The sequence below is a fragment of the Cinclus cinclus genome, chromosome Z (assembly GCF_963662255.1).
Source record: "Cinclus cinclus chromosome Z, bCinCin1.1, whole genome shotgun sequence".
Classification (NCBI taxonomy): domain Eukaryota; kingdom Metazoa; phylum Chordata; class Aves; order Passeriformes; family Cinclidae; genus Cinclus; species Cinclus cinclus.
The window spans coordinates 13,354,632-13,370,207 of NC_085084.1; the positions used below are offsets into that span (position 1 = coordinate 13,354,632).

The 15,576-nt window shown below is 35.8% G+C and overlaps 1 protein-coding gene across 2 annotated transcripts in view; it reads right to left on the minus strand.

Moving 5' to 3' along the window:
• PCSK5 (proprotein convertase subtilisin/kexin type 5) overlaps nucleotides 1-15,576 on the minus strand; it is a 220,905-nt gene that overhangs the window by 92,827 nt on the left and 112,502 nt on the right. For both annotated transcript variants that reach the window (XM_062512702.1, XM_062512703.1), the window contains exon 9: nucleotides 7,073-7,173. In XM_062512702.1, coding sequence (XP_062368686.1) covers nucleotides 7,073-7,173 — 101 coding nt within the window. The remainder of the gene's footprint in view (nucleotides 1-7,072; nucleotides 7,174-15,576) is intronic.

Below are 15,576 nucleotides of genomic sequence, written 5' to 3' on the forward strand. Positions count from 1 at the left end.
GCCTCTGTTGTTACTAATTTGCCTAGTACCCCAGTCCTGGAATTCAACTCAGACTCTGTGACTATTTTGCAAAAATTCCAAGCAATTGGACGGTTGGTGAGCTGCAAAGCAAGGACCTGATTGAACAGATGTGTATTTCTTTAAGGGACTATTAATAATGGGTACAAGTGGAAGGTGCAGGAAGATGCCATTTCTATCCTCACTGTGACATTAATATTTATCTGACATATTTATCTTCTAGGACTAGAGCAAATCTTCAGGGATTGTGGTTTTCCTGTTTCTTCTATATCTACAACAAGAAGAATTTATTTTCTTAGAAGACAACCAAAAGGTGCCATCATTCAGCTATTTTTAATTTCTCCTTTCAATTTTTCAGTTTTTCGATTATCTGCAAGAAGATGAGTACTATTCTCTTTAAAAATGCAGTGTAGTAGAAGGAGTGATAAACTGAGCCACTAAACAATGAAGAGGAAAAAAGTATTGTGATGCAGAACACCAGGCACTAAGTACCATTCCCAGAGAATCATTATCGGTCCCTATTGCACCACTGCCACAGTTCCGCTCAGCTAAAGATAGACCAGAATGAAGTTTATAAGACCCAGAATTGGCTGCCTACACTGCCCACTACTATGCAGTCTTGAAAACCAGGAAAACCTTGGTTTTTAAACCAGATTCTTAACAAATTTAAATATTCTGTTGTATTTAATGACAGCAGATGCCTTCTCTCCCTGAGCATTAAAAAAAAAAAAAAATTACTATGTCTATAGGTACTTTTTTTCTTATGGTGCAGTTTATCACACTAGGCTGCTGGACTAAAATGACAGTAATTGTTTATCCAGTTGGGCTGGTAAAAATTACTGAAAAATAAAAGACAAAAAGAAGGCATGGAATGCAAGGCACATTATGGGTTTGTAAGATAGGATACACTTTTACATGTCACATAACATGCTATAGCCTTTTAAACAACATAGCATTTGCCTGTACAGCATAATTTACATCAATTTCTAACTCTACAATATTCAGTGTATGTTCGTGCTGCACCTCCGCAGTTTCTGCAATGCATCCTGATCTCCTCATAAGGCAGTATTAGAAAGCTTTGCCAGAGAATCTACAGCCACAGAATCACACAATGGTTTGGGCTGGAAGGCACCTTTATAGGTCATTTAGCCCAAGTACCCAGCAATCAGCAGGAACGTGTTCAACTAGATCAGGTTGCTCAGAATCCTGTCTGAACTGACCTTGAATGTTTCCAGGCATGGAGCATCTAACACCTCTGTGGCAATCTGTTCCAATGTTTTATCACTCTTATTGTAAAAGAAAGGAAAAAAAAAATCTATCTTGTGCATTATCTTTATATTGGTTTTTGGGATAAAATCCAGACAAGTTGTGATAGGACATGATGTATTCCTTTAAATGAACAGTGTGGTAGGCAGGTATACATCCACCAGCAATGGTGTTCTGGTGTCCCTGTGTCACATCTCCAGTGCATACTGAGATAAAAAATCTTAAGTGCCAAAAATCAAATAAACAATGGCCTAACTGCAGGCTGATAATGATGAAACTGGGAGAAGAAAACCCCTGCGAGAAAGGCATATGAATTATATCCTTTATTGTGTCATCTCCAAAGAAACAATAAAATAAGATGGTCCAAAAGTCAATGCTCAAAGTCTGCTTAATAACAGCATAGAAGGAACAGCAACAAAACTTTAGGCTAGTTGCTACTCTTAGAACCAGTTTGACAGTAAAGATGGAGAAAGTTTACATTGTTTTAGGTAAATAAAGGAACCCATGGTTAGCATGGTACCCAGGCTATTGATTTGACCTGTCTTCCACATTTCAAAAGACTGAATACAGGGACACTGCAATTCAGTGAAACTGCTCCTCTTCCACCTTCCTCATTTTACTCCCACAGGGAACTGACAGGAAAAAGCAGCTGGGATCCTTGCTCTCAAAGTGAACAGCCAGAAGCACCTCAAGAGTAACTTCAGAGACTAGCCTCTCAAAGCTGATGTGGGAAAACACTTGGACAGCCAAGAAACTACAGGGGATTTAGAGCTGCTAAACTCCTAAAAGTCTCAGCTGAGAGAATTCCAGCTGAGATTTCTGAAAAGCTTATACAAGTTAAAGGCATTGTCCTATCACCAGAACAACAGCTATACACTAGTTTTATTTCTAGCTGCTGCTCCAAAGCATAGACAAAGAAAAACTCAATGAAGAAGTTAAAAATCATTGCAATCAGACATAATTTGTTTTTAACCTTGTTTGAGTTTAAGAAAAGTCTGAATGGAATTTTCTTAAAAGCTTTTTAGTGCAAGCAAAGTGGAAAATTTCAGCTTGAATGGTTATTCTTTGGCAAATTTATTATGTAACTGAAAACAGGAACAGGAACCAAAGTATACACAAATCAATGTCAATATAATAACTGAAATTCTGTAAGTGGCATAGGTGGTTAAACCTCAAGAGAAAGATAAGTTCTAAGGTAAGCATTCATCAATGCTTATACATATGCATTACACAGATATGTTTTTTCAAATACTTCAATATTAAGAGCAAACTACTCAAAAATGCAAAGATTCAGAAGGAGATTTTCAACTCACACACTCTAGCATTGCCCTCTATAACAGGCAGTCAATCAGTGGAGCAAAGACCTAGCCAAAGCTGATGCACTTAAATGATAACCTCTCGTCCTGCACTCAAAGTCTAACTACAGAGGTCACTTGGCAGCATTTCCTCAATTCACCTCAGCTGTCTCTCACTTTTAACCTCTGACTATATTTATGACAAAACCCTCTTAACTTCGATAACACAGAAATATCTTTTCTGTATCCAAAATTGTACCTTGCTAGACAGAGCATTGCTCTTCTCCTTTCTGTGAGAAAATCAATCAGTCTGGGAAGTATGCAAATATCTGTTCAATTGCCAGAAATCCAAAGTATCTACCTCTGACACTGTTGACCCCTTACAATGTGAACTCTGTTTTCCTCTGATCTCAGTGATTACACTTTGTGGTATTCTCTTTTGGAGGAATGTGATACATTGTCACTTTTCTGTCACTAGTATCAGAATTCACTAAAATTCTTTAGTTCTTCTCCCAGCACTACCTTGTTCTAGCCTTGGTTTCATGTAAAAAAAAAGAAAAATGCAGGAATAACATTGACCTGTTGGAGCAAATCCAGAGGATGGCCACAAAAATTATTAGAGGGGTGAAGCACCTGTCCTTTGAGGAAAAGCCACTTTCTTTCAGAGAATGGGTTTAGATTAGATATCTGCTGGCAGGGTGGTAAAGCACTGGCACAGGGCAGCTGGAGAAGCTGAGGATGCCTCATCCCTTAGAACTGTTCAAAGGCCAGGCTAGATGGGGCTCTAAGCAACCTGGTCTAATGAAAAGCATTTCTGCTGATGGTGGGGGGTTGGAACAAGATGATCCTTAATGTGTCTTCCAAATGAAATAATTCTAAGACGCCCTATCATTCAACTGAAGAGAATCATGGAAGAAAAAAAAAAAACTCCCTCCAAGGCTATACCACTTAGTATACCAAACAGTAAAAAGGTAGCAAACTGATACTTCCATTTCAGTTGCTACTTCTTACTAATGAAACTAGTGTATTCACCATATGCTGGAAAATATGCATTGGCTTACAGACAGGAACACACACTTCAACTGGGGACGTATAATGTGTTCTTCTGTAAGCAACACAAGGGTTTTTATTTAAATTTGGCTTCTTCAAAGGAACATGGCACAATGGTCTCTTGAACAAATGCAGGGCCATTGTCTCTCCTGACTCTGATTTGCTCAAATCCAACCTTTTTATCAATGAGAAAAGATTTTTCTGCTAGCAACAGAAGATGGTACTATGTAATTAAAATAGTTTTAGTAAGAAAATTGCTATCTCTGTGCACTAAATTGATTATACTTATTTTCTCTTCACAATTAAAAAATCTGACATTATATAATGACTAAGTACAACACACAAGCAAGCATTTACTCATAGGACCTGATCAAGGTACTAGATATAGTGGGAAACATCAACTGGGTACAACCAGAAAGCAAGTTACTACCTAAATACCATACAAAAACTGCAGAGATGTCTTTGTCTGATAGTTGCATATTTACAACCTTGCATTGCACATTCAGGGATTCCAAACAAGTACTCTGAAACTCACTTACAATACTTTGATTCCTGAGGGAAAATATGCCACTTTGATACTCAAATACTAGATCAAAAATAATACAAATGTGTTCACATTATGCATAATGCCATCAAACAATTTGTTACCAGGATTTCTGAAGCAGATCCCTGTTGGAAGAAATGGATAACTGGAGGGCTCAAATCAGTAGGCAGGTAAGAAATCCTCCACCAGCTATTTGCCAATCCTACCATATGGAGCTTGTTAAATAAAGTGCAAGGTTGTGGTGTAAATCTGTCTTGCCTCTTTTTTTTTTCCTTTGGTTGAATGTACCTTCGTGTGTGAGTTGAAACAACCAGTTAGCTGTTCTAACTTATACCCAGGCCATATTAGTCTCCCAGAAATAGGAGTTGGCTACCAGGGAAAACTGACTTCCACAGACTCAAAACCCTTCCATGGTATAAATCATGCTTTCCAGCACAAAGTGGAATGATACTATACATTATTACAAACGTAGTCAAGAAGTGTTCAGGACTAAGTGCTCCAATTTTTAAGCAGCTTGCTGTACAAAGAATGTAACTAACCTTGCAAAACCCTTTTCCAACTTTTCTTTTTAAAAAATCTCACATAAACACTGCCATTAGCAGAGGTACTAATAGGAAATTTAAGGATGAATTTATGAAAATGCAAACTCTGAATCAAAATAGTTACAGTAAGCAGTTACACTAAACCACAATATCATGCGTCCTTTATATCCCATTTTAAAAGTATTGCAGAAAATACTTAAATGGCTTCAAAACTTCTTTTTGTGCACTTCAATTCCTAACATTTACTTTACTACTTAGATTGGTAGGCATAACAGGTGATAAACACATAATCACATAAATAAGAAATTCAGCAACAGCATAAAATAAACAGATTCCATACAAGCAAACCCCAGACATCAAAATTTAACATATCACAATATGATGTCTCCCTGTAATACTAAAGGCTTTACTTCATAATCTATAGTGTCACAACACCAAAGATTTCTCCAAACTGGTAAAGAAAACCAGCATGAGAAGCCGCAGGACAAAACATATTTTCCTCCCTAAATTTTCTTTTCTTAATTTTTTTTTCTTTTTTCTGTCTTATTTAGTGCCATGGTCAGTAGCACTGGCAGATTTTAAGTATACAAAAGAGAGAAAACTTAATGAATGGAATACAAATAAAAAGCCCCACATTTATGGCATTATTAGTATAATTCATTTGGATCTACTCAAATACACAGGATAAGTTCTAGAAACAGAACCTTCCATTTAATGAAATGGAACAGAATCTAAAAGGAAGCAAAATCAACACATTTTCACTCTGAAACTCTTTGTAGTACCATGCAACAGAGTACTGCAAATAAAAAACAGTTATTTGATAGGATATTTAGTGACTAGCACATTTTGTCTCCATCACCACATATAAAAGCTTTAACACAGTCTTGTCTTTATGTCTACTATAGCAACTATTAGTTTTGAAAAAAATGCCAGTCCATATGCACTAATTTCCCACTTTTAGAGTCACCAAAAGTCACACAGAAAAATGGGTAAGCTTGTGAGTGTGTTTTAAGATGTCACAATCAGGAATAGCTTTGTTGTATGTCTTGTAAGATATAACTTTTCTGAAACTTTCAACTACATCAGAATAAAAATAATCCATTACCAATTTCAGTTCATTAACTGAGCAAGTTGAAATGTATACACACTGAGTCTTATCTGCATTTGCAGATTGTTTGGAATGAACTTAAGGATTTTAAAATAGGTTTAGAAGAGATTTAAAAGTTTAAAAGCCCTCACAATAACATTATATTAACTTTTTATAATACCTTTGTTTCTGATAACTGCATTAAGAAAACACAATTATAATGACACAAGTGCTGCACTACTTAAGATGATGTCAGGTCTTTAATCACGAACTCTTATGCTTGTAACTCAACAGCCAAAAGTATTCTGTGCCAAATATTGGGTCAAGGTGTCTTCAAAAAAAGCAAACATGAAAGATGGATACATAATTTTAGTGTTATGAACTAATGCAATTTGAAACTACTACTGTGTGCAAATTTCTTACTTCCTTCAAGGAAAATGGCTGGCCCAACAGGGAACAAGTTTTCTTCAGAATTTAATAGAATCAATCTCCTAGAACTTAAAAACATTGAGTAGGATTTGGGGTGAAACATTTAATCTTAAACCTGAAGTTATTATCCAACAAAGTACAAACTAATGGAAAAGGTTCTGAAACACAGATTTACCTGAATATCTCCCACATTTCTGGTGCTCCATGAAGCACATTAGAGATACATATTAGACATAAAGAAAATCACGTTGTTGAGAAAATGCTTGTAAGACAGGAAATCTTTTAAGCTAAAGGTACGAGGACTATGGAGCTATACCATTCATGATTTTTAGAACTGAGGAACTTGACCATGTTAAAAAATAGACTTGTGCCAGCATGCAGAAGTTGAGATTTTATTTTTCATACTACATTAACTTATGTTCAGGTTAACCTAACACTTCCCAAAATCTCTTTTAGTGTTCAAAAACAGACATTGCTAAGAGGAGCCTGGTGAATGAAGGAGGTGACCTACAGTACCCTGCAGGGCACAGCAGATCTAGGCAGCCTTCTGATTGAACTGTAAGACACTGTGAGGATGCTATACATTATTTAATGGAAACCACCTGTGCTCAACATTGTTTCATGTTACTTCGACACTGAGTACACTGTCAGCATCTCTGAAGTGTCAGCTTTCCTTCATGTGAAGTAAGCATGGAGAACTTTCCTGCCCTTTGAAGTTACTATGGATTATAGTAAGAAAGGTTCCAAAGCACTGTGTGATCTCTGCATAAAGGTGCTGGATGAATGAGAAATATCATCCTGTATGCTTAAATTTTGTTTCAGAATATATCTCAGATCTTACTTTGCTTCCAGTGCCAGGGCAATGATGCCTGCAGCCATTGGTGCAGAGGCTGAGGTTCCAGTATGGCTGTCTGTGCAACGCTGTCTCAAGTCCGTAGTAATCTGGAAGAAATTGAATGTGCGCAATTAGAATACAACTTCAGAAATCAGAGCATGTTTCATTTACTTGAATGAGTCACATGAATATGGAGGGTATTTTCTTCTTTAATTGCAAGGAAAGGAAGATACATGATGTTAGATGTTCTAAACTTAAAGTCATCTGTGAATTTAGACAGTGTTCTCTGTATTGCTCCACGGCATGATCAACAAAGACGCTTTTAAACCAGAAAACCATGCAGAAGGGTTTGAAACTGCACAACTGCTCAACTGCAGTTCAGCCCTTCTATTAGGTTTTACAGAGAGCTTTTCCTCCAGGAATCTCAAAGTGCTTTACAAACAGGAAGGAACTACATCTTAGTTATAGACTGCTTATGCACATTTTAGACGTTATACAGAGGTATGGGGAGTATGAATAGGTTGCCTGAAATCAAACTGGAAGAATGTGACAAAATAGAATACAGTTTGGCTCATGTTAAGTACCCTGTTTAATCTTCCATTCACTCCTCATGCAATAAATCACATGAAATTAAGCTGCAATTAATTACAACACCCTGATGTGATCACAAATTTGGCCCAGCCATCACCAGCCAATTAGATGTTTTCAGTTTTAAATTATTACATCTTATATATAGATTTGCCTCCATATTTTTGTATGTAATCTAAGTGAATGTATAAACTGCAATGTGCAATACTAACTAGACACACAGCCTATTACATAGCGTTAGGATGTTTCTATCCAGTAATGAATTTTAAACAGATGCGTTCAGTGAGAATGTAAATCATGCATAAAATGTGTTTATTATAGATCTTGCTTCTTTCATGCAATCTAAAGTGATTCTACTCTGTGCTTGTCTTCCTGAAGAAGTGTTTCTTCGCAGGAGCAAGGCAGCAGAGGTAGCAGGTCACTACTACTTAGCAGAAATAAAATCCATGCTTGAGACTGGAGAACAGTTGTTTGAAGATGGCAGACTGCAGCAGGGAAACCTTGGTGAAGATGTCAACATATGCAATGTCAAAACTTACTCTGAGAATTTCAGTCATTGCAAGATACAAAATATCTGCCTTGGGGCAAAGGAGAGGTTGTTTGCATAACACTTAATCTAAGCACATGGAATTAGTGTGTTGTAATTCATCAGTATTATACTTTATTTTCAACACAGATTTGCACAAAGATGGGAGGAGAGGATCAGAGGATCAAAAAATCACAAGAAAGTGCAGGGCATATAAAAATGCCTGGCTAGGATCTCAAGATCCATGAAATGGGATCTGAAAAACCACCTGCATCTCATCTGGTCTGAATATAAGCAAATGCAAGCAGGAGGTATAGATTTCACTCTTGATGTTAGCCATATTCAGTATATTACATGATTTATGTTAGGCTAATGGAAACTCTCACAACATATAAGCATATGCAAGCTAACACAGAAGATTTCTAACAGAAAAAGAGCTAACAGCACCAAGAAAATGTTGAAAACAAGACGGGGGCAATTTAAAGAATATGGAAGCTTCTGAAAACTGAAAAAGACATATGAAAATATTTATAATGTCAGATCCTTCAATGAATCAACTTACTAGAGGCTGGGTTTCTTGATTAATGATATCTAGAAAGAACATTTTTGCCCCTTATTTTTTAATATTATTCATTGATGCACATCTTTTAAAATAATTTCTTCCATCTGTCATTGGCCAGAAGTTGAAACCCCAAAAACAGAATGTTCATGCAATTTCCTTCTCTCTTGCCCTCTTGCCTACTGACTGTCTATTCATTTGGATGATGAAAATTACCAGCGTTGGGAAAAGCTTTCAGCATGGAAATTGCTTAAGCACTGTGACAATATTAAGAGATGAAACTGCAGCAGGAAATGCATTGCCTATATGTCCAAATTCAAGTAGTGATTTTCCAGGTGGAATTATGATGTCCAACTACTAGATGATGACTTGCACCCAGAGACATATATGATACAGGTATCCCATTTGGAAAATACTGGTCAGCGCTGTGGCAAGGACCAGAAGGAAGGCCAGGAAAAAGAGAGGGTGAAAATATGTATTTCATATCCTGGTACTTTATGCCCTGCATAAAAGTGGTACATCAGGTGCTTTCCTTGGAGGACCAAAGGCAGCAAAGCATCCAGGAGTTCAGGCAGAAAAAAGTGCTGTCATAGCAACTTTTCCCTAAGGGACAGCCTCTGTCAATGCAGTGAAACATACACTGAATTGCACTATCCTTGTTTCTCATCCTCTGGAAGAGCATCCTTCCAGACTGTTATTACTGTCCCATCACTACAGATATCAAGCACAATAAGCCATGATGTCTTTTTAATTGGCAATATTGTCACTTCTGCTCTAACTGGATACTGTGACAGGAATTTGAACTACAGACCCTGATCTTGCTTTCAGCAGATCCTTCAGCTGCAAACGTGTTGAGGAGGCTTAGTAAGTATAAATCCCATTTCAGCTAATTCAAACGAGAGTTACTGACAGGAGCTGAGACATTTAGGTATAGATCACCCTCAAGATCTGAGGCATGTTTTCCAGCACTGTGGATTTGCTGCCAGAGAACTGTTGCATTTACACCAAGAAGAAAGAGCGATCACCAAGAGGTGAACAAATTTCAAGAAGAAAAATGGTGCCCAAATTTCTGAGCAATATAAAAACATCATCAATCACAATAAAAGGATGTGGTGTTTAATAGCACCATGAAGCTGCCATTAGTGTATATTAGCAATCATTCTGATTGTTAGGGTAGGGAGAAGGAAAAATTTAAAAATTTTCCATTGATTATAACACAACTGCTGATGAGTGAAAATGCTGATCCAACTGGCCAAGAAAAGTCTGTGCAGTATTTCTAGGGCCATGACTTATAACAACATCTAAATAAGTTGAATCAACTAAGTTTGATTGAAGACAATGATAATGTTTCTGGTACTTGCCTACTTTAATCAACATGAAATTAGTCACAGACACTTGGATGAAAGGCAGACAGAAATTATAAAAATCACAGCAGTGCACTGTAATACTTCCTATAGGCATTGGTGTAAAGTTTTCAGAAAAGCTAGGCATTTATTAAAGGAAAATGTCTAGACACACTGTAACAGTTTTACAGAAGCAACTTGCTTCTGGCTCTCTGAGGGAGATGCCATTATTATACACTCATTATTAAAGCTGAAGCATCAATCCTTCCACAGTTTCAGCAACTGGGAAATTAATCATTAATCCATAAAGTAAAAAATGGTATTTCTCTTGGCAGAGAGCAAGCTCACATACCCTCTCCCAAGCCTGTTCATTTCTTTGTATTTCATTACATGAGTTTTCTGAACTGATCAAATAATTTTTTACCTTCTGCTACAGTTCTTCAAGGTAAGTTTATTTCTGTGAATGTATGCCTACAAGTGAAAAGATTTTAACAAAGATCTGCTCTAGATTCTACACAACCCATGCATCTGTATGTACCTACAACAGAAGATGCCACATTGTGTCCTGAGATTATCTTGTGCATATCTTGATAACCTGAGTGAGTTTCCAAAGGAGACCAGGCTTTTGTGTTTTAAGAACTGACAGAAGATAGGACGGGCTTTTTTTTTTTGTTTCAGTTTTAAGTTCTGATTACAGTAGTTTATCAACAGGAAGAGAAAGAAAATCATCAGGTGAATTGCTATTTATCAGAAAACAACAAAACAGGTTAAACCCAAGGCAGATACGTTATTTGTAGGAGATAAGTAATTTAATAGGTTTATAAATTGTATCTATGAGGAACTTTGTGATGTCAAAACCTTAGTGTGTTAATGAAATAATTAAAAAAAAAATCAAAGGAAATGCATTTGTGCAGTATGTTTGATAATTGAAAGAGCCATATAGATATTACGTGGTGCTAAACCTATCCTAGCCACATGGTCTGCAGGGGGGAAGCTATCTTTAAGCATTTTTTATGGTATTCAAAGTAGCAAAGAAGAGAATAATGGGAAAAAATACCATGACAACTGCATATTATTAGACAATACTTCTGTACTCATTGAGTTATGAGAAGTAACATCTATAAAGAATTTGATAGTCTTTACCTACTGTCAATTTGTCTCTGTCCCACAGTGTGAGTTTCTATGCCTGTAATTATGCCAGTGCTTTGCAGCTTCACTTGGAAACACATAAAAGCAATTCTAGTTCTTTTCCTTAGGAGTCTATGTAAGGGCATACATCTATTGGCATCTTTGGAATATTTACATGCTTTGAGCATTTTAATATATCCAAAGGGTGGAAACTTGGTTCATAAGAGGCTAATTATCACTGCAATATAACTCAGTAGAGTATAAAGTCAAGTGGTCACATGGTGTACCTTCCCTGAACAACAAGGAATTCTTCCAAGAAGGTGTATCTACCTGTAATTAGCTTAGAATATTTTAAGCTGTCATTGTATAAGACAAGAAAACTTCTCCAAGACTAGAAAAACCTCTAAAATTATGTTACATCCCATATTTTTAACATGGAATTATAAAAAATGGGTGGTAAAGAAATGAGAAAAAAAAGCGGTTTGTTTAGTTATAAAAGTATTTGTGGTTCTATTACTCCATATTGAAATCAAATCATTTTTATAACAATATTTAGTCTACAAAGTATGTTTCTAATACTTGGTTACTGTTTGTTGATTTACCTTATAATACATTCTGCATTTACTGGACGGGAAAACAGAGAAAAAAAAAGAAAAAAGAAAGATATTCAGATAAGGAATTTCAAGAAAAAACTGTGGAACACGACATTATATTGTAACCCATTCACTGTTCCTAAGTCTTTGGTAGGTATTTCTGTACTACAACACTGCAGAATCTGACACGATACTGAAATCTGTGCTGTATTACATAAAAAAAGAAAAATTGGTTAATTCGATGTCAGTTGTAAATCCTATGCCTGGTCACTTCTTCCTGGTTTTCTGCTGTGGTATTTTTGTTTCCTATTTTGAATGTAGGAGTCTCACTTCAACAAACAAAATCATCTTGTCATATGATCAAGTATTGTTACTCTTCAAATTCTGACATAGAGTTGAGCCCTACATTGTTTGTCAACTGCATATAAATTTATATGCATAATAGAATTTGGATAATTTAAGAATAATCTTTCTATTTACCCCTTATTGTTATTTTTGCCTTTAAACTTGCTGCAAGCTCTTAGCTTCGTGTGGAAAGATATGAAGACAACCTTGGACTCAAAAGGGACATCAGTTTAAACAGAAGTGTGAGATACGATGCAGTGAAAAGGATGCATGGTACAACAATGAAAACAAATACACATAGTTTCTAGACTTTTCTAGCACTTTACAGTAGTTTGAAAACTTGGTATTTGAAATTTTCAGTTCTGTCTTGAGTTTACTCTTTGTTTCAAATAAGACCTCTTTCCAAGGTAAATGATATTTCATAGGACTTTAGGAGGACTGAAGTTTGGTAGACAAGCTGGAGAAGATAAGACCAATACAATCATTAATGCCCTTAAAACAGACTGTAAGCAAGACAGTCTCACAGGTGACAGCAATATTCCTTTCTCCATGTGAGGGTGTGTATGGTGAAAGGACTTCTCAACAATCAGTTTGAAAAGCTGGCTTCACAATTTCACAGAATTTCTTGCTGGGTTGTAGGGTAACAGAAACACATAGATATCCCTTATGTGGACAACTTGTTTACACACAACACAAAGAGAAGCTATTTATTTCCACTATGCTGTTTTGCTCCGTCATTGAAAGTATCTGGAAGGGGAACAGCCTTCCATGGCTTTAAATACCAAGCACCACTAGTAAAACATGGAATAGTTCTGTGTTTCAAAAGTCAATCAATAATATAGTACAGGAAAAGAATCTTGGCAGGAATTTTTATAGTCCAATTTTCAAGCACTTAGTGACTCTTATGGCACATGCAAGTGCAAGGTTGCTTTGCACAAGAGTAGTCAAGGATAAACTGCATTCTGGTAATCAAATGTTCAACAGACCTGGGTTAATTCTTACGGCCTCTCAGACTTATGCTTTTGCCATTCACTGTGCAAAATGATGCACACTGTAGGACTAAACTAAAAGTAGCATATGGAACTGAATTGCTTTAAAAAGAATGGAGGATCTGACTAGTAAAAACAATCCATCTGACTAGTAAAAACAATCAGTGCTTATAGAATTCATGGAATTCAATTAAAAATTATTTTTACTTATCTCTGATATTCAATGTGAGAACTCCAAGGGAGACTCAAATTAAGAACATTTTTATAGGCATATTTTTAATTCTTTTCAATAATGTTGATGTAAAATATCTTCTTTACTTTCTCAGTTATGGGATAATTTGTGTGCATTCTATAAATAATAATTTTCTCCTTTGTAAGGTATACTTTTCAAAAATCTTACAATATGAGATTAACCTGCCTAAATTAGTATAGTGCAAAGTTCCAGAAGTGATGGGTACTAATGCTTGTGTTCCATGAGAAGTCTTTAACAATAAAAGTGAGATCACCTTCAGGTGCTTTTGATCCTAGTGTAAGACATAAGGGAGTGAAATGTCAGAAATTAGAAATGTTCTCTTACTGAAATAGTAATTCTGTAAAAGAAGAAAGTCTGTGTTAATTGAAAAGAATGGATGACAATCATCAAGAAAATTACAGCTATTAAGATATCAGAGGAATGCACAAAGCTTAAATTAGCAATGTAGGAAAGTACAAATAAGGACTGAGAAGTACAGAGATATTTTACTCAATATTAAAAACATGAAGAAGGATATAAAGGAAGAGCAATCAATTACATTTGAGGATAAAAGATGAAGAAAGGTAATAAGGAAAGACAAGACTAAATGGTGAAACCTAAAAAAATAATGCATAAAAATATTTTATTTTCAAATACATGAGAAGCAAAAGAATTGAATCCCCAAACCTATATTATTTTAATTGCCCAGAGATAACAGTTTCTAGTAAACAGCTATTTCACTGAATGTTTCTTTTTGGAAAAAAAAGTCTAAGTTAAATTTTCAGAGCCTACAGAGATGATAAATCAACTTCCTATTTATCTCTCTTTTAAATAAAAAGTATAAATCTGAAAAATTGGAAGTGCGAAAGACTTTTACAAGAGCTGGAAAGTGAGGTACTGTGGGCTTTTTAGCAAATGTTTGAACACTGCACAAGTTCCAGAACACTGACAGAAAACCTGCATAGTGTCATGATTTTAAAAGGGTAAGCAATATTGTTCTATTAATGCCATCTATCTGCCACGTTTTTATCTAGAGTAAAACAGCTGATACAGGATTTAAACTAATTAGTAGATTAGTTACTAGGTTAATAGATTAACTAGCTAGTATTATACTCAATTATGAATAACATAAGATGTTGGAAAAGAAAGCTTGCCAAAGTACTGTAGTATTCTTTTCTGCACATCACTTTGGCTGAGAGTCATATACTCAGGATTTTACAAAACACATCGTGTAATACTGCACATAAAAAAAAAGTACTTAAATTTAAGAGATTAATAAGTACATGATGCATAATACATTGATTTAAACTGGGATAATTATAAGGTCCAAGAACATAAGCATGTATAAAAAATTAGAAGCAGAGAAATTATACATACTCTCATAGCATATAGAAGAAATTAGTCTTGTTTCTAATCAGGTCTTCTACAATTTGTTTCTTGGCCAAAGCCTGACCTGGAGCTCTTATCAAAGACATGAAAGAAAACACCATCACCTCCTCATGAGTGCTGGAGAAACTTGGAAAATGACAAAGTGATGATGAGGGCTGGTCTGAAGTGAGTACTAAATCAGCCAGTTGTTAATGGTAGAATAAGGAGACCCTAGCCATACATATTTCCTTAAACCACCAACTTTGAGAAACAGAAGTAGCAGCTCTGAAAGTGGGATGGGTATCACACAGTGATGGATACATTACATGACAGTGAAGCTAACAAGTCTCAGTCAGGGTCAATAAATAAAGAGAGGAAAACTGACCTGGCACACACAGACACCCATTTCCCCATGCTTTTGTCACTGAATACTGCTGCTACCTGACTGGTGTGTCTCGTTTGGATTCTAGAGGCTTGTAACATGAAAAAGGGTTTATAAGAAAACATGACTTCAACAGAATGATGCAAGAAGCTTAACTTCCCTTATCAAAAGGGATTAACTGTTCGGGCTACATGGGCAGAGAGAAGACAGACAACTGGATTGATCTTCATACTAGCAATAAAATCTGTGACAATAAATTCTTAGAAATAGAAGCTAAAGGGGCTTAGAGAGCAAACAAGATAAATATTTGAATGTCAGTAAATAATTAAAAGCACTTACACTAAATTGATGTGTATTTTCTGTCACTGAAAACTATGAAAGCAATATTGACTGTATTTATAAAAATTGTTGTTGACTTGAATGTAACTGCTGAATTCAAAAGACTCAGGGAAGTCCT